The following is an 18,035-nucleotide window of genomic DNA, read 5'->3' on the forward strand; positions in this document are numbered from 1 at the left end:
GGCGACCTGTCCAGGTGACTCCGCCTCTCGCCCGGAACGTTAGCTGGAGAGGCACCAGCATCTCCCGACCCCACTGAGGGACAAGGGTGTACAGAAWATGGATGGATGGATTTTTTACTAATTTCTATTGCAAAGATTTTATTACATTTGCATTAAKACAAAACTAACTTACAAATAACTTTTCAGCAAGATAAAGGAGYTTGTTTAAAGTAAATAATTCCCTTATATTGATAAAAAAAWATTAGTTCATTGGCAGATTATTTCACTTGTAACATTTTTCCATGCAATAACTGGAATGTTTRGATGAATATATTTGAGCCTTTATGGTGGAAATGAWGCYCAGGACCAAAGCTGACCTCTGACCTCTGACCTCCTGTCCGGCAGAGCCCTGACAGGAAGTGGCTGATCTTTGACGGTCCGGTCGACGCCGTGTGGATCGAGAACATGAACACCGTGCTGGACGACAACAAGAAGCTGTGCCTGATGAGCGGCGAAATCATCCAGATGTCGCCGCAGATGAGCCTCATCTTTGAGCCCATGGACCTGGAGGTGGCGTCCCCGGCTACGGTGAGAAGGCAGGGACAAAAAGCTAACGGATGACTCCGCAATAAAACCAAAAATACTGTGAATCATCTCTAAAATAACGATTGTTAGACGAGGACTTTTATCCGGTAACCGTTCTGGTTTTATTTTGGTGATCTGGTTCCATTTACTTCCTGTTTACTTCCTGTTTTCATGTCACTACTTTTATTTTGTTGTCRCCTTTAAACTTGGTGTTTGGTCGCTGATCTACTCAAGTCCTGATAGCCAAAATCTTTTTATTTATTTTTTTGTGAAAACCAATTTTCTAAGTCTGACCTTTATCATTTTCTGTTTTTTTTTTTCTAAAGGGAATAATTTTAAAAATGCGACGTTCAAAATTGCATTTTTTTTGTTATTTCTTAATAAAAAAAAAAATTTCTTTCATTACTGCAGCAAACAACCAACAGTGGGGAAAAAAAAAAACGTTTTGTATTTTTTCTCGCTTGAGTCCTGAAAGACGAGCAAAAATAATAATAAAATAATCTGTTGTATGTTTTTCAGTCTTTTTTTTTTTTTATTCCTATCCAACAAACAGGAGCAGTTTTTTTAATTATGTCCTGTATGACAAATGGAAATAGTCTGTAATTTTTCTAACTTAAAATTAAAACATTTTTTTCCCCCACTTTTTTGCAATAAAAATGAAAGAAATATACTTTTATAGCCAGAGATGCTTTTTATTAATGATATGCAAGGAAAGAAAACAAACTATTTTGACAATATTTCAATCTAGATTCTTTTTTAAAACTTTCACACAACTTTTAAAGTTGAGAGGAAAGGAAAATAATATTTTTGCAAATATAAARTATAATTAGGATATTATATTTTTAAAGTTATAAAAATATGGGTCAGTTCCCAACTAAAACCTTTAGTCACCGTCAGTCTTATTTTAATTGATCAAAGGTCTCTGTGCTCCTTCTGGGCTTCCGTACTGGTTTTTCTTTCACTTTAACTCGTYTCATTCCCTCTCCTTGTATCCTCCATCTATAGACTTTTATATTTTTCYCAATAAATCATCTCCAATATAATCCCGCTTTGCTGCTGTCTGCGTTCGATCCTCCGTAACGCTGCAAATTCTCACAATCACAGACTTCACAAGCTGAAAACAGCATTTCCAATACAAGTTGCATAACTCTGCCCTCCAGTCTGTTTCTTCCTGAAGATAACTGGGTTTTTATTAGACGTTTGTGTTTTTTTTTTTTTTAAGTCTGGAGTCGGTTAGTTTTATCCGTCTCACTGCAGAGTTTTCAGCCTGTAAGCTCTCTCCTGCAAACAAAAGCAGCCAAAGTGTTTTTAACCTGCTGTGTTGCTGACAGGTGTCTCGCTGCGGGATGATCTACCTGGAGCCCCACATGCTCGGCTGGAGGCCTCACATGCTGTCTTGGCTCAACACTCTGCCGACTTCGCTCAAAGATAAGCACAAGGCGCTGATCTCCGGCCTCTTCGACCGCGTCCTGCCGGCCTGCCTGCAGCTCATCCGGAAGGCCACCAAGGTGCTGCAGCTGCAGCCAAACAGAAAAAATAACCTTTTCTCTCAAGCAGATGTGTTTAAATCTACTGAACGGTTTAGCTCCTGGTGCAGCAGGTAACTGAATATTTCATCACCAGAACCAAACCCGGCTGCTGAAAAATTCCAAGATGGTCGTCAAGGAAAATGTGTTTTTGCACTAGAAATTTATCACAGATTAATATTTTTATTGTCAGATCAAATATTATAGGTCTGACTGGAATCACATTCACTGATGATGTTTTGATTTTTCAAGATGGCCGCTGTGGTTCGCATGTAAAATTAATTTCTTGACTAAAATCACAAATTATATGAATGTGTTTGGTGTCAAATCACATTTTCAGCCATATAAAACATTTATATTTTTCTTGATTATTTTGTTTTCTTTTTCTGGTGGAGATTTTTCACCTCTAAACACAGAAAAGAAATAGTGGAAGCTAATGCTAAACCGTTTAGCACGTACAACATTAAACCGCTACACAAAACGTGAATTTTTGCACAAGTTAACACCAGTAAGACGACTGTTTCTCAGTCTGTCGCTCGACTTTCCCCTCCTTCTGGAAATAATTAGTTTCAAAGGCTCAAACAAGACGTCCATCTTGAAAATTGTCCCTCAAGCTCAAGTGGGGGAAATGAAAAGCTGATTTTTATGCTTGTATCCACAGTTGAACGATTGTTACAGGAATGTGCTGCTGTGTTCAGCTGCAGGCTGAGTGGGTTTGTGAGTTTGGTCAGACACCCAGACTTTGTAACGAGCTCCGGGTCTCACCGGATGTTCAGGCAGCAGAGCGTGTTGGCGGTTTCTAATTGCGTTGTCTGACTGCAGGAGCTGTCCCCGACCTCTGACACCAACCTGGTCAAGTCCCTGATGAATCTGATGGACTGCATGATGGATGAGTTTCACAACGAAGGAAAAATGAAGACCATAAGCAAAGACGACGTTCTCTCCTGGTTGGAGGTTTGTGTCGATGTTTCAAATTTTCTTTAAAGTTTCACACGGCAGCCCGATAAACTGAACTTAATCAGCTTCCTGGTTTATGCAGAGCGTCTCAGACGTGTTTGAATGTAAATGTTTTGTTTGGAAAAACACGATTCCTTGATGAATAATTGGAAAACTGTCAGCCTTAATGTGACGGATTCGCCTTAGTTGACATTCGGATTCAGTATTTAATATCATCCTGATGAAGACCGATGGATGGGTTTTATTTTACTGATAGAAACAGGAAAAGGTTTTACAGCTACTTCATTTGTCAAAGACAAATATTTCAAAGGGCCATTTATGTATTTTTGAGGCACGTAATTCCATATTATTGCATAATATAATATTGAGTATAATGCTAATATAATAATAAAAGTAACTATTTTACCTTCAGTTGTTATAAAAAGTCTTTATACATTAATATTAAAATAAATTTGACACCTTGAAATCGGGCCTCTGTCTCTTTAAAAACTCCTGCTCTTTCTGAAGCTCCGCCTTCAGGAAGTCGTCACAACATGGCTCCTCTCTTAACGCTTTAACAATGTTTTTATCAGCTGCTATAATGAGCTCAGCAGTTCCAGCAGGTGTTTGCTAATTGCTGCTGGCTAGTCTGAAGGAGCTGAGTGGGGGCGGAGCTACGACTGGAAGGCGGAGCTAAGTCCAATCAGGCGTTTTGCAGATCTGAGTGGTTGCTATGGAGATTAAAGGATTTCTCAAACAAGAATAAAATATTCAAAGCAACACTCCAGGTTTGTTTCTGATGAGAATAACATTAAAATTTTTTGATTTTGCACGATTATGTAAAACAACAAATACGAAGAGTGGAGCTGAGATTTAAACATGGCGACAAACGTAGTGATATTCACATCATCCTGGGGAAACGGCTCATCCTAGCATGATTTTTTTACCCAAATAACATCTAAATATTAGATTGCCTTAATTATTAATATTTGCTCCCCCACAGAGGGAACAGAAAAATAAATTTTTCGGAGACCTGTTTTGTTGCCTCCTGCAAGGATTCTTTCAGAACTCTGCTATTATCTTCCCGTGGCAAACGGCACTGATGAATGCCTTTCAACCTTCTCCGCTATGTTTCCCCGCCAGTCATTATCAAAGTGTTGAATTAATCAGCTTTTTAGCAGCAGGAGCCATCATGAGGCTGCTAAGCCTCATTTACAATCTCTACAGAATCCCTGCTGATTTGTGTTGTTTTAGTTTCCTTTTTGATTGCACCAGAGACATCCCTTTCTTGTGGATTTTGTTTCATGCCTCATGCAATAATACGCACTCTGGCCAAGGCTTTTTATTTGTGCAGACTTAACTCTGACTAGTAATAACTAACTTTTCTTGCACAGTGAGATGCTCGGCAGAATAACCTTTATTTGCAGCCACTGTACCTGTTGTTCTGCTCATTAGGGAGACATATGCTGCCCTCTGCTCAGAGGCTGACTCGATTTCAGGTCCAAATAAAATGTTTGTGACGTGCAGAAAAAACATGGAACCACAGCATCTTTATTGCATCAATAAATTACATCTTTAATTCCAGGAAAAGCACATTTTTATTTAATTTAACAGATCGGTTCGACCATTGGACAGAAATAACATTCACTAATTTTGAAAGCACAATATTATGCATATTATCTGTCATCTATCATCCTGTTAGCTATGATACTATATAGCTACATAGCTAGCTATCAAGCAATTGATCAAGCTTAATCTCTAACCATCTAGCTAGCTAGCGATCAATCTAAGTATCTAGCTAGCTGGAGTCAAGTTTGATACCAGTTTATCTAGCTGGCTACCAACCAGTCTAACCATCTAGCTACCAATCAGTCTAACCATCTAGCTACCTACCAATCAGTCTAACCATCTAGCTTCCTACCAACCAGTCTAACCATCTAGCTGGCTACCAACCTAACTAGCTAGCAATCAAGCTACCCAACATTATAGGTACTTATTTATTTTAACAAAGCATAAAATTATTAGAATTGCAAGTAGAATAAATACTTTTATTATTTATTGAGGTATGTAATTAAAGTACTTGATTGTCCATCCATGCATCCATCCATCCATCTTCTTTACACCCTTGTCCCTTATTGGGGTCGGGAGGGTTGCTGGTTCCTCTCCAGCTAACGTTCCGGGCGAGAGGCGGGGTCACCTGGACAGGTCGCCAGTCTGTCGCAGGGCAACACAGAGACACACAGGACACACAACCATGCACACACACACTCACACCTAGGGGCAATTTGGACAGACCAATTAACCTGACAGTCATGTTTTTGGACTGTGGGAGGAAACCGGAGTACTTGATTGTTTTTAGTAAAATAATTTTATGTATATTAAGTAATAACACATTTGTGTGAAAAATGTATTTCCTTTTTAGAGCGGGGAACGTTTGTCCCTTCAGCTGTGGAGCCTCAAACACGGAGAGCTGCTTAAACTGCTGGAGCTGAACATGTGGAGGTGTTAGAGTCTGTTTGATGAGCAACACGAATAGCTTCAGTTACAATCAGCTTTTTAATGAACCCATGAATTCAGACGCTTTATTTTGACCTAAAAACCCAAAGGAACGGTCTCAAAGAGCAGGTCAGGTCATGAAGCCGACGTTTCTCACAGATATGAGCTTTAATGGTCCAGCTGGCTGCTTCACTGAGGTTCTGTCACCTGAATAGTTTCAGAGTGTTTCTATTCTGAGAGGAGCTGTGCTCTCGTTCAAAACTCCTGATTTAAATAATCTCACACCAGATAAAACCTGGAACCACTAAATCACGCAGCCTTTTGTCTTTAATCATAACGGATCAGTGTTCCTGTAATTTTTCAAAGCATTTTATTGAAACCTCAGAAAAGTTGGAGGCAGCTAACCTTGCTGTTCCAGCTCTAAATGGCGGCTCTGAGAGGATTTAACCACTGAAGGCGTTGGTGCTCCACGGTGATTAAGACGCTTTTATCAGAATAAATCCTGTTTGGTTTAACCTCCCACTCAGGTGTAGCTGCAGCAGCAGGGAAGAGTTTAAAACACTCCATCATCCTGTCTTATCCGACCACGTCTTACAGGCGTGAAGACAGAAAAAAGAGGACATTTGATCCAAAAAACATCTAAAATTTTGAGATTAATCTCTGAAATCTTCTAGAACCTGAAAAGTTGAAAACTTGCTAAAAAAAAAAAAAAGAAGCCCTCAGATTTTGGGATCAATCTTAGAAATTTTCTAACAAAAAAACAAGGACATTTTAAAGTTTAAAATTTTGAAAAATTGCTAGAAATAATCAGAAAAAACTAAAACATTCCTTTTTTGAAAAATGTACTTTCCTAAAATCAAATTCTCTGAAATTTCCAAGTTTTTTCCCTTAAACATGTCAAACATTATTCTCAAAGTTTTAGTTTTTTTTTTTTTTNTTTTTTTTTTTTTTTTTTTTTTTTTAGAAAATTTCTTAGATTAATCTCCAAATTTCAGAATTTTTTGGAACAAATTTGCTCTTCTTTTAATTTTTATATCCAGTGTCTAGCGCCATCGTATAAAACATGGTGATGGAGTATTTTCCTATTTTAAACCGTTTTCTTCTGCTGCAACTAAACCGGACTGGGAAATTTTTTTTTACATTAATATCAAAATTTGTGAGTTTTTTCAAGCAAATTTTAGACATTTTAAATTTAGGAATTTTTTTTAACTTTTTAGATTTTTGACAGAAAAATCTCATAAACAGGAAGTGATACTCAGCTATAATCTCAAAAAGAAATCCGTGTCAGATCCTGCTCTTTTCTTGTTCGAAGGGCATCTTCGTGTTCTGCCTAGTGTGGTCGGTCGGCGCCACCTGCGACGATTTGGGTCGAGAGAAGTTCGACTCGGTGGTGAGAGAGATCCTGAGCGGACCTTTGAGCAAAGAGACGATGAGCCTCCATGGCCTTCTGGTAGAAGTCGACCCGCTGCCGAAACCGCTGGCGGTTCCTCTGCCCTCCGACGGGACGGTCTACCAGTACCGCTTCATTAAAGAGGTACGACCGCGAAGCAGCGTCTGATTGGATGATCGCCAGTCAGCTGACACACCAGATATTTACTTGTGAGGAGACGCRATCTTTTCTTAACGTCTGATGCTAAAGGTTCCTGTTTCGGGTCAGTTAAAATTGTTTTCATTATCAGTCTGTGGCTCCAGATTTTTATGGAAATTCACTCAAGATAAACAGATTCACACGTTTTTTCACACTAATGCGTAATTGTGAGCTTATTGAAACATTTTCCTCAGAAACAGTTAAAATCATTGGGTTACTACGGAGCCCCTAAGGGTACATGGAGAAAAAAAAAAAAAAGGAAAGAAATCCCGACTTATTATCTCGAAAGTCGGGATCTCGAGATAATAAGTCGGGATTTCTTTCCTTTTTTTTTTTTTTCTCCATTTCCCCTTAGGGGCTCCGTAGGTTACAGTGATGCCAACTCCCACTGAAATTTAATCTCAGAATTTAATCACAGAATAAAAGTCAGAATTCTGACTTTTTTCTCAAAATTCCAACTTTTTTCAGAATTCTGATGTTTTTTTTTGTTTTGTTTTTTTAAATTGATGTCAAAATTATAATTTAGTTTTCAGTGGCTCCAGTCCTCTTCTGTGTTATTCTGAAAGAAATGGTCGAGTCCGTTTCCCTTTACAGACGATAGAAAACTTAAAAACTGATCGGTTCAGCAAACGTCCAGCTTATAATGCGATTAAATCCCCAGATCGGTCGTTGTGTTTCTTTCCTCATTAACTGTGTCCATGTTTAGCGCAGAGCAGAGCGATCCTAAATCTGAGAACTTCTGGTTCCTCAGGGTCCGGGCCGGTGGGAGCTTTGGACGGACCAGCTGAAGGCCGCGCCCGCCATCGACAGAGACCTGCAGTTCAACGAGATCATCGTGCCGACGGAGAACACCGTGCGCTACATGGCRCTCATGCAGCTCCTCGTTACTCACCAGAAGCCGACCATCTTCATCGGCCCCACCGGCACCGGGAAGAGCGCCTACATCACYGTGAGTCCAAACCGTGGATTTAAAGCACCAAGGTGCAGCCAAAATGGCCGACCTTCTGAAGCGCTCTAGGAAAACACAAACTATTACCAAGTGTTTTTGGTTTAGTTTCTAGTAACTAGTAACTAATACATAATCTAGATTTATGTAACTAATTGGTTAATTGAAATTGGTGCCTGGTTGACAGAGCAGTGAGCTGTCTGGATCAGAGGCRCTAACACTGGCTAGCGGCTCTTGGCTGCTACTTGCTCTCTAGGTCCTGTGACAGAGTTAACAGAGTTTCTTGAGTGATACGGAGTATTTCTCAGTGGACCGTTCTGTATGTGGATGGAGGACTCTCTCCCCGCCCTGGTAGCTTCATCCATTAGTTTGCTCAAACTTTGGGCTGGCGGGTAAACGGAGCTCATCTCACCGGGGAGCCGGCTGCTCGGCCCTGAGCTCCCCTCCATCCCACGCCGCAGGCAGCAGACCGTGACTGAATCCCAAACCTGGCAGGCGTGACAGAGGAGGAAAGCATGAGAAAACAAACGACACGACGCCCTTACCGCTTCCTGCACACGGYGCTGCTTCACTTCCTCCGCTCTGGTCCAGAATCGGACAGTTGGGTTGCTTCCTCTCATCGTCTCATAGCTTCTGTAATTATGATGCTCTGATCACCTGATTAGATGGGAATGACATTTTAGCAATCAATTACTCTGACGATTAATCGATTAATCGAATAAAAATTAACACATTCTTCATATTTTTTATTTAATCACTTGTCTTTTTTTAAGCAATATTGGAAATATATTAAAAATGCAAATAAACAAATAATCCAGTTCAGGGATAATACATTCAACTAGGGCTGCAACTAATGATTATTATAGTAATTGATTTTATTAGTAGATTATTCTGACAATTAATCATTCAGTTAAAAATATGCCATTCTTCATGTTTTTCATTTAACCATTTAGGCTTTTTTTTTTTAGACAATATTAGAAATACATTAAAATAATATAAATAATTATATTCTTTTCTTTTTTTTCRTTTTAAATCTGAAAATACATTTATTGCTAAGTTAGTTGGTAATTATTTTGTTAACCGATTAATCACGATTAATCATCTCATTTCTTTGGATCAGGTTTGTTTACCAGGTGTTTCTGTACCTATTATGAATCTAAATAATAATACTTTGTTTTACATCCATGAGTCGATGATGTTTATGTTCTCTCCACCGGACACGCCCACCATCTAAARTCTGATGTTTCCACTTCCTGTTTGTGTTCTGAAGGACTTCCTGTTGACTAAGCTGCAGAAGGACGTGTACAGCCCGTTATTCATCAGCTTCTCAGCCCAGACCACAGCGGCCCAGACGCAAAACCTCATCATATCCAAGCTCGATAAGCGGCGAAAAGGCCTGTTCGGGCCTCCGATGGGGAAGAAAATGGTATGGCTCGTGCCTCTGTCAGCACTCTAAATGCTGAAACACCTGGCAGTCGTCAGTATGTGACCTCGTCTGCTGGTTCCTCTCAGGTGGTGTTCGTGGACGACGTCAACATGCCAGCCAGGGAGGTTTACGGCGCTCAGCCTCCTGTGGAGCTGCTGCGCCAGTGGCTGGACCACTGGAACTGGTACGACATAAAGGACTGCTCCATGATCCGCCTGATGGACATCCAGATCATAAGTGCCATGGGGCCTCCAGGTGAGCAGCAGCCCCGTGTCACAGGAAGCAGCAGGTTTTTTTGGTGTCTGGAAAACGAGCCATTTCAAAAGCCGCCCGATTGTTAAGTCACATTCCACCGTTACCTAGCAACCCCAGCGGCATTCTGCCGGTTACCTAGCAACCCAACCTGAGTTCCAACACGTTTAGTCAGCTGTACAATGGCTTCTGGAAAAGACAAGACTGTTGTTSTTAACTTACCATCCAGAAACCACTTGCTGCATTCGTGTTGGTCGTGCAGGAGGCTCCACTTCCGCTTTTCAAAGATGTACTGTCATACAATTGTGGCCCTGTTGCCAGCCATTTTCACGTGTGAATGTAAACRTTGACTTTGGGGGTGTGGCCAGCAGCAGGTTCTTTGGATTTAAAGTGACAAGACGCCCTAAAGAGGCTAAACACTGAYAACCCAAAAATGTCACTGAAGTAAGAGCAGCATCACTTCAATATAATTTTAATCAACTAAAAGTAAAAAATATCCATCCAARAAATTACTCAAGCAAAAGTAAAAAAGTATTTGGTAAGAAGGCGACTCAAGTACTGAATAACTCATCAAAACATCAWTCATTTAATATTTAAAAGTTACATCACCAGACGGACCAAAATATAAAGTTTAAAGATGTTTTTCTGGTAAAATTCWGATTTTGTTCTCTAATATYGTGTCTACATCCTTGTAATTACACAAATAATTATGTAGCCTGGTTCTCAGGCTTTCATACTATGAATGAAATAMAAAACATTTTTTGAAAATGTTCTTTGTATGTAACTCATATTTTTAGACGAGAAAGGAAAAAAAACGATTAAATTATTTGGTTTCAGGTGGTGGAAGGAATCCTGTCACTCCCCGTTTCCTCCGCCATTTTAACGTGGCAACCATCAACGAATTCGAYGAGAAGACAATGTTTACCATCTTCTCCAGGATCACAGATTGGCATTTCACCATAAGGTAGCAACAGTTTCACATTTTATAAACAAAAATCTGAAAAGTGTGGTGTGCATTTTCAAAAGTATWCTCAATTTTTAAAAAATACTTTAAAATTGTAAAACATTGCTCAACTCTTTTGGACAAAGCTATTTAAAAACTCAAACTGGAGAGAGACATGCACTGCAAAAACACACAAAAAAAGTATTTTTGTTTATTTTTTATTGCCAATATTTTCACTTGAAATAAGACACCCCTGATTTATATGAAACATTTCAAGAAGATTTATGAGCTTGTTTTAAGTCAATAATTCCTTAATATTGGTCAAAATAAATAAATAAAATTTTAAAAAGTACTAGTTCAATTGGCAGATTATTTCACATATAATATGGAAGAAAATTATTGTCGTAAGTGAAACAATGTCCCGGTTGAACCATTTCTTTTTTCCATCACTATTCAAGGATTATTGACATGAAGCAAGCTCCTATGTTTTGCTGAAAAGTTACATGTAAGTTAGTTTTGTTTTATTTCAAGTGTATTAAGATATTTGCATTAGAAACTATCCAAAAATAGTTAAGATTTAGTGCTTTGCAGTGCTTATCCCTCAGTTCATTCATTCATTCAAATTAAAAGTTTAGACAAGATTTTAATCCCATACTTGAGCAKAKGTTTCCTGTCTAAGTTCTGACTTGTTTTTACCTCCAGGTTCCCCTTCCCGAGTTACATTTCGTCTCTGACCTCTGACATCGTCAACAGCACTCTGTCCGTGTACCGGGAAGCGACCAAGAACCTGCTGCCAACACCAGCCAAGTCCCACTACCTGTTCAACCTGCGCGACGTTTCCCGGGTCATCCAGGGCATCTGCCTGTCCCGGCCCGAATCCGCAGAGGAGCCGTCGGTCATCAAACGGCTCTGGGTCCACGAGGTGAAACAGCCGGGCCGTCCGTCAGGCCATGACCTGAACCTTCAGAGCCACACAGACCCGTTCAGGCCGCTTTAATCAAACTCCGGTCCGTTTGTCTGGAAAGTCCAGTTCATAATCTACCAGTGGAACCAGAACTTTTTCATCAATATAAAATAATTATTTACCTAAAACAAGCTCCTCCATCATGCTGAAAATATTCCAATGTTTCAGCTTTTTTTTTGTCTCATTTCAACTGTACTGAGATATTTGCACTAAACTAAACCAAAAATACTTGGTAGGATTTTGTGTTTTTGCAGTGTAGGGAACTCTTCCTTATTTCCTCACTGCAAAAACACAAAATTTTATCAAATATTTTTGTCTGGTTTCTAGTGAAAATGTCTTGGTACGTTTTCAATAAGACAAAACTGACTCATTGGTAACTTTTCAGCAAGACATGGGAGCTTGTTTTGGGTAAATAATGCTTGAATTAGGGCTGTTGTAAACGATTATTTTAGAAATCGAGTAATCTATAGATTTTTCTTACGATTAATCGAGTAATCGGATAAAAACAATTATGAAATAAAATATTGGTGAATCTTCCTTAACACCAGTGTTACTATCGGATATCAACATCAGTCTATTTTTTCCACATTTGAGCTTCCCTACCAGTTACTTTTTTGTAGACCGGGGGAGCAATACGGGATATTTACGGCTCCTCCGTTCAGAAACTCATCTACCAGCCATGTTCCGCCTCCCGTTTGTTCAGACCGGGATGATATAAGTTTATTGTGCGGTTCGTCCGTAAAGCTGCTCTTACCCTGTAAGCATCAACCCTCAGCCGCCCGCCGTGTTCAGTCTCCCCGCTCACCTGTATAAATCCTCCTCAGCTTCTTCCCGCCGTTCAACCAGCAGCTCCGGAGCAGAAAGGCTGCCGAACTCCCGGCATCGCGCCGGTCATTTTAAGGATGTTTATTGGTCCCACAAAAACGATGAAAACCCGGAATTATCACCAAACAGTAAAATCCCCGCGGGCCGAACTTGAAGGTTGGACGTTATGCCGCTAACACGTAGCTTCCGTCAACAACTCAGAGGCGGAAGTCAGAGCTCCGCGCAACGCAAATAATGTTCCGGCTGAAACACGGTGCGCTAAATGATAAAACATAAATTAACGAAGCTTCGAGGCAGGTCAATTTTCCTCGAGGAATTTTAATAATTGAGGTACTCGAATCACTCGAGGAATCGTTTCAGCCCTAGCTTGAATATAGATAAAAATGATTAGTTTCACTGGGAGATTATTTCACTTGTAACATAGAAAATGAACAAGTACTGGTACTTTTTCAACAATATAAAATAATTATTGACTTAAAACAAACTGTTACATCTCTCTAAATCATTTTTTGTCTTATTTCAAGTGAAGTAAGACATTTGCACTGAACACTAGACATAAATATTTGGTAACATTTTGAGTTTTTGCAGTGTAGACAGAAATTTCCTCACATTTGTAATGGAAACGCAGCAACTGATCAACACATCTGATGACCTTTGACAAAATGTGATGTTTGCTGTTTCTACGTTTGAGCTGCCTTGCTGCTGAAATGTTCTGCTGTAATGAAGTTCTGCTGGGCCCGGTCAGGTTCTGAGGGTGTACTGCGACCGGCTGGTGCAGGACTCGGACCGCTCCTGGCTGGTCAGCCACCTGCAGGTGGTGTTCTCGGAGCAGATGCAGGAGGACTTCCACCTGCTGTTCCGGCACCTGGACCAGGACCAGGACGGCGTGGTGACGGAGGACGACCTGCGCAGCCTCATGTTCTGCGACTTCCACGACCCGAAGGGCGAGGACCAGAACTACCGCGAGGTGCCGAACCTGGAGCAGCTGCGCCTKGTGGTGGAGTCGCACCTGGACGAGTACAACAACATCAGCAAGGCGCCCATGAAACTGGTGCTGTTCCGCTTCGCCATCGAACACGTCTGCCGCATCTCGCGCATCATCAAGCAGCCGAGCGGCCACGCGCTGCTGGTGGGCRTCGGCGGCAGCGGGCGCCAGTCGCTCACCCGGCTGGCCGCCTACATTGCCGACTCGGAGCTCTTCCAGGTGGAAATCAGCAAGACGTACGGCAGCAACGAGTGGCACGAAGACCTGAAGCTGGTGATGAGGAAGTCGACGCAGGGCGAGGCGCACGGCGTCTTCCTCTTCACCGACACGCAGATCAAGAAGGAATCATTCCTGGAGGACATCGGCAACCTGCTGAACACCGGAGAGGTGAGGCCAGAAGAGAGCTGTTAGAAATTTATGTTTTAGTTTATTTAGTCATAAAGTAAAAAAAACAGCTAAATAATATTCATTTTTAAATGTCAGTTTCAAACTAAACATTTAGTTGGGAAGCTAAATATTTAGCTCCACAACTAAATGTTTAGATCTGAGCTAATATTTCCTTCATCAACTAAATATTTTTACAGTTTATATATCTAGTTTTTAAAGTACCGTAAATGTGTAGTTCCAAACTAAGTATTTATTTTCTAAGGTAAACATTTAATTTCCAAAATAAATGTTTGGAAATTAGACATTTAGTTTAATTTCCAAATAGCTAGCTAGCAAGCTAAATAGATTGATAGCTAAATATTTAGATGGGAATTTAATGTTTAGTTTGTATATATTCAGTTCCATAGTAAAAATTTACTTTCTAAGCTAAACATTTAATTTCCTAATTAAAAGTTTAGCTCAGAACTTAGTTTAAACAGCTAACAAGCTAAATGTCTAGTTTGGAAATTAAATGTTTATTTCAGAAAATAAAATATTTAGTGGTTTAATTTGGAAACTAAATATTTAATGTGGAGCTAATTATTTATTTTCCAAACTAAATGTTTAGCTAGTAAGCTAAATACTAGCTTTGGAAATTAAATGTTGAGTTTGAAATGTAAATATTTAGTTTGGAAATTAAATTATTTGGAAAAAATATTTTCTTTGCAAGCTAAATATTTAATTTAGTTTTAAATATTATTACTATTTTTCAAACTGAATATTTAGCATGAAAGCTAGATATTTAGCTGACAAGTTAAATATTTAGGTAATTTAGTTTAGAAGCTAAATATGTATTTCTAAGGTAAATATTTAGCTCCAAATTAAATATTTAGTTGGCAAACTAAAAGCTTAATTTCCAACCTAAGTATTATTTTCTAACTAAGCATTTCAAATATTTACATAGCAAACTAAATATTTAGCTTGTTAGCTAAATATGGGAAATATAGTTTTGAAAAACAAACACCCTTTTTGTCTTACGATTGAATAAACAAAAATATTGCTCTAAATTTTTTATTGTGTGACTTCACAAATGACACCCATAAAAATAGGAACGGATGAGTTGAAAGTCGTTGGATTCATTTTAAAATGACTAAAACTTTGGCTGGAAGGCTGACATGTTGTTTTCCTTCCAGGTTCCCAACCTGTTCGCCGTGGACGAGAAGCAGGAAATCTGTGAGAAGATGCGAGTTCTGGACCGGCAGCGCGATCGCGACAAGCAGACGGACGGCTCGCCGCTCGCCCTGTTCAACATGTTCCTGGAGCGCTGCCGCACTCAGCTGCACGTGGTGCTGGCCATGAGTCCCATCGGCGACGCCTTCAGGGATCGCTTGCGCCGATTCCCCGCCCTCATTAACTGCTGCACCCTTAACTGGTTCCAGGTGGGCCGATTGACCCCATTTCATGACTTTGGTACCAGAACTTTCCGGGCTTGGATGGGGGCTCTGAAGGAGGGTCAGTGTTTAGGTACAATGGGGTCTACTGAGTTTGCAGGTCTGGTCTGAAGTTTTACAGTGCAGCAGATCGTTGAATCTTTCATGTGTGGATACAAGAACCTAACTTGGATCCCTGAGGTTTACTTTTTGGAAAAACAAAAACACTAACCATAGGAAAATTCAAGATGGCGGCCATTTTTCAAAATGGCTACTAAGATGGTCATCAATTTAGTTTTTCACTTAATTTGCCAATTTTTTTTTATCACATATGAATACATTTGCTGTCAAATCAAACATGCTTGGACCAGTATCAGTATCATATTTACTGATACTGGTTTGATTTTTTCCAAGATGGCTACTGTGGTTGTTATGAAAAATTTATTTTTCCCTGAAATCATCAATTAAAGGAATTTGTTTGGTGACAGATCATAGCTACATATTTTGAATGACAGATATCATATACATTTTCTTGATATTGTCCCTCCGTTTTCTTGTGGACATTTTTCACAATGGCTGCCATTTTTATATATGATGTAGCGAAAGCTAACCAAACAATTCCACTAATTCACTAAATAAGGGGGCGTTTACACGACAACGATCCAACAAAAACGGCACTTTTGTTCCGTTTTTGTTGGATCGTTTACACGATAACGTTCTGATTACGATCTGTGTTTACACAGTAACGGTGCACATCGAAAACGTGTAATGCTCTTGCTGCGCCTAGTTGGTGCTAGGTTCTTTGAAACTTTGAAAGTGGCATGTGTTTAAAAAAAAGTTGCACTTGAAGGCATGTGGATTTCCGTGAGAGAACACGCATTGTGTGCGTCTGATTAGGGCGCATGCAGTTGGAAAAAGTGGGATAACTTTGCCGAAAAACCTTGTTTGAGCTTTCACGGTGTCTGTAGCGGCCCGGACTGGAAGCTGTTTATTGTTTTTACCTTGGAATGGTCAACAGTCTGTTTTTCCTATATCAATTTGATAAAATAGGAGTTCCCGCACGTCCCATATCCGTGTCCTCTGTTACCTTTTTCAGCAGTTAAAACAGTTTTATCCGTCGCTAACAAGTCGTAACCTATTTTTCCGAGCCGCCTTCAAACGCAACATGAACGCTGAGACGCTTGCGCTGGGTTTACACCTGTGAGGCAGCGAAGGAGACCTGCTGCTGCTGCGCAGGTGTGTGTTAGAATCATGGCAGCAAACCAGCAAAACGTAAATAACTTGGCACAGTTTTGCCCCCGAACTAACCGACTGAGTTGAGTAAAGCTGTTGGATGCAGGGAATGATAGCTAAAAGATGACTGGCTAATATCAATACAGCACGTTAAGCTTGTTAACAAGTAGCCTGTARGCTGCTGGTGTTGTTGTCTATGTTCAGCTACGTAGACTCATTTTGCCCCCCAAAATAAGTCGGTGTCCCTCCTGTTAAACTCTTCTGGAGCCGGGCTGGTCCTGGTCCGTAGTTCTCTACATAAGAGCGCTGAACAAGCAGCCGTGTATTTTGTCACCTGGGTGGTGCGGAGCGGTGAAGAGACGCTGAGGGAACCGTATCTGATGGGGAAACAGTAACACCAGCATTGTGAGTAGTTTCTTCTTCTTCTGTGGATTGTAGGAAGCAGCTATGTTTTGCGTCATACTATGCATGAGCTGGTCTGGAACCCGTTTTCAATCTGTGCCGTTGTTAGAGAAAACATTCGGTGGTTTCGTGTAAATGCACACTACAAACGCAACAAAACTCTTCCGTTTTCCCCCGAAATCGTTGTCGTGTAAACGGGGCCTTAGATTAACTCCGCTGACACTAAACCGCATAATAATTTAAAAATTAGCGGAAGCTAACAATAACCATCAACATCTTTAAAAATGGCTGTCATCCTGATATTCACGTGGCTGATGGGAAATGTGGAAACCACACAACCTGAGTGGTGATCCTACACATTGTTATGCTTGTATCCATATTTTAACAGTGATATTTTTGCACTATTGGAATGATGAGCTTTAAAACTGTGTAGGTTGGCTGAAACATTTCCTAACAGAACATTTGATAATCCAGTGATATTTTTTTATATGTTTATTACTCTGGTGGAGGAAAACTTCAATAGTCGTCAGACTAACTTCCATTTTGATCATTTCAATCATTCCTGGTTTCAAAAACAACTTTTCTTGGTAATAACCTGGACACATTTCTGCGTCCATCAGCCTTGGCCTGAAGACGCCCTGCAAGCCGTGGCCGATCGCTTCCTGGAGGACGTTGAGATGACGGATCAGTACCGGCAGGGCTGCATCCACATGTGCAAGAGGTTTCACACGTCCACTATGGAGCTGTCGGCTCGCTTTCTGGACGAGCTGCAGCGCTACAACTACGTCACGCCGACTTCCTACCTGGAGCTCATTTCCACTTTCAAAAACCTGCTGAGGACGAAAAGAGCGTGAGATAATCGCATCGTTAGGTCCAATATTACAGCAGTGGTGGGCACCGCTAACAAGAAAAAGTTAGCAGAAGCTAACACTAAAGCACTAGTCAAAGATTAGTTGCACAATGCCAAAGCGCTACACTAACAAGGTATTTAGCGGAAGCTAACGCTAAAGCGCAACACCAATATTGTACTTAGTGCAGTGGTTCTTAACCTGGGTTCGATCGAACCCCAGGGGTTCGATGAGTCGGTCTCAGGGGTTCGGCGGAGCCTCTGCCGCGCAGGTAAAGACACACTTGTGTAAAGTCGTGATGACGC

The 18,035-nt window shown here is 40.4% G+C and overlaps 1 protein-coding gene across 1 annotated transcript in view; it reads left to right on the forward strand.

The window, feature by feature from the left end:
* dnah7 (dynein, axonemal, heavy chain 7) overlaps positions 1-18,035 on the forward strand; it is an 88,210-nt gene that overhangs the window by 33,350 nt on the left and 36,825 nt on the right. Inside the window, 12 exon segments of the mRNA XM_017307889.1 lie at positions 385-567; positions 1,896-2,072; positions 2,913-3,044; positions 6,835-7,056; positions 7,862-8,059; positions 9,327-9,482; positions 9,569-9,737; positions 10,572-10,698; positions 11,380-11,599; positions 13,212-13,838; positions 15,011-15,256; positions 17,503-17,732. Coding sequence (XP_017163378.1) covers positions 385-567; positions 1,896-2,072; positions 2,913-3,044; positions 6,835-7,056; positions 7,862-8,059; positions 9,327-9,482; positions 9,569-9,737; positions 10,572-10,698; positions 11,380-11,599; positions 13,212-13,838; positions 15,011-15,256; positions 17,503-17,732 — 2,687 coding nt within the window.

Source organism: Poecilia reticulata, linkage group LG2 (genome assembly GCF_000633615.1).
Source record: "Poecilia reticulata strain Guanapo linkage group LG2, Guppy_female_1.0+MT, whole genome shotgun sequence".
Taxonomy (NCBI): domain Eukaryota; kingdom Metazoa; phylum Chordata; class Actinopteri; order Cyprinodontiformes; family Poeciliidae; genus Poecilia; species Poecilia reticulata.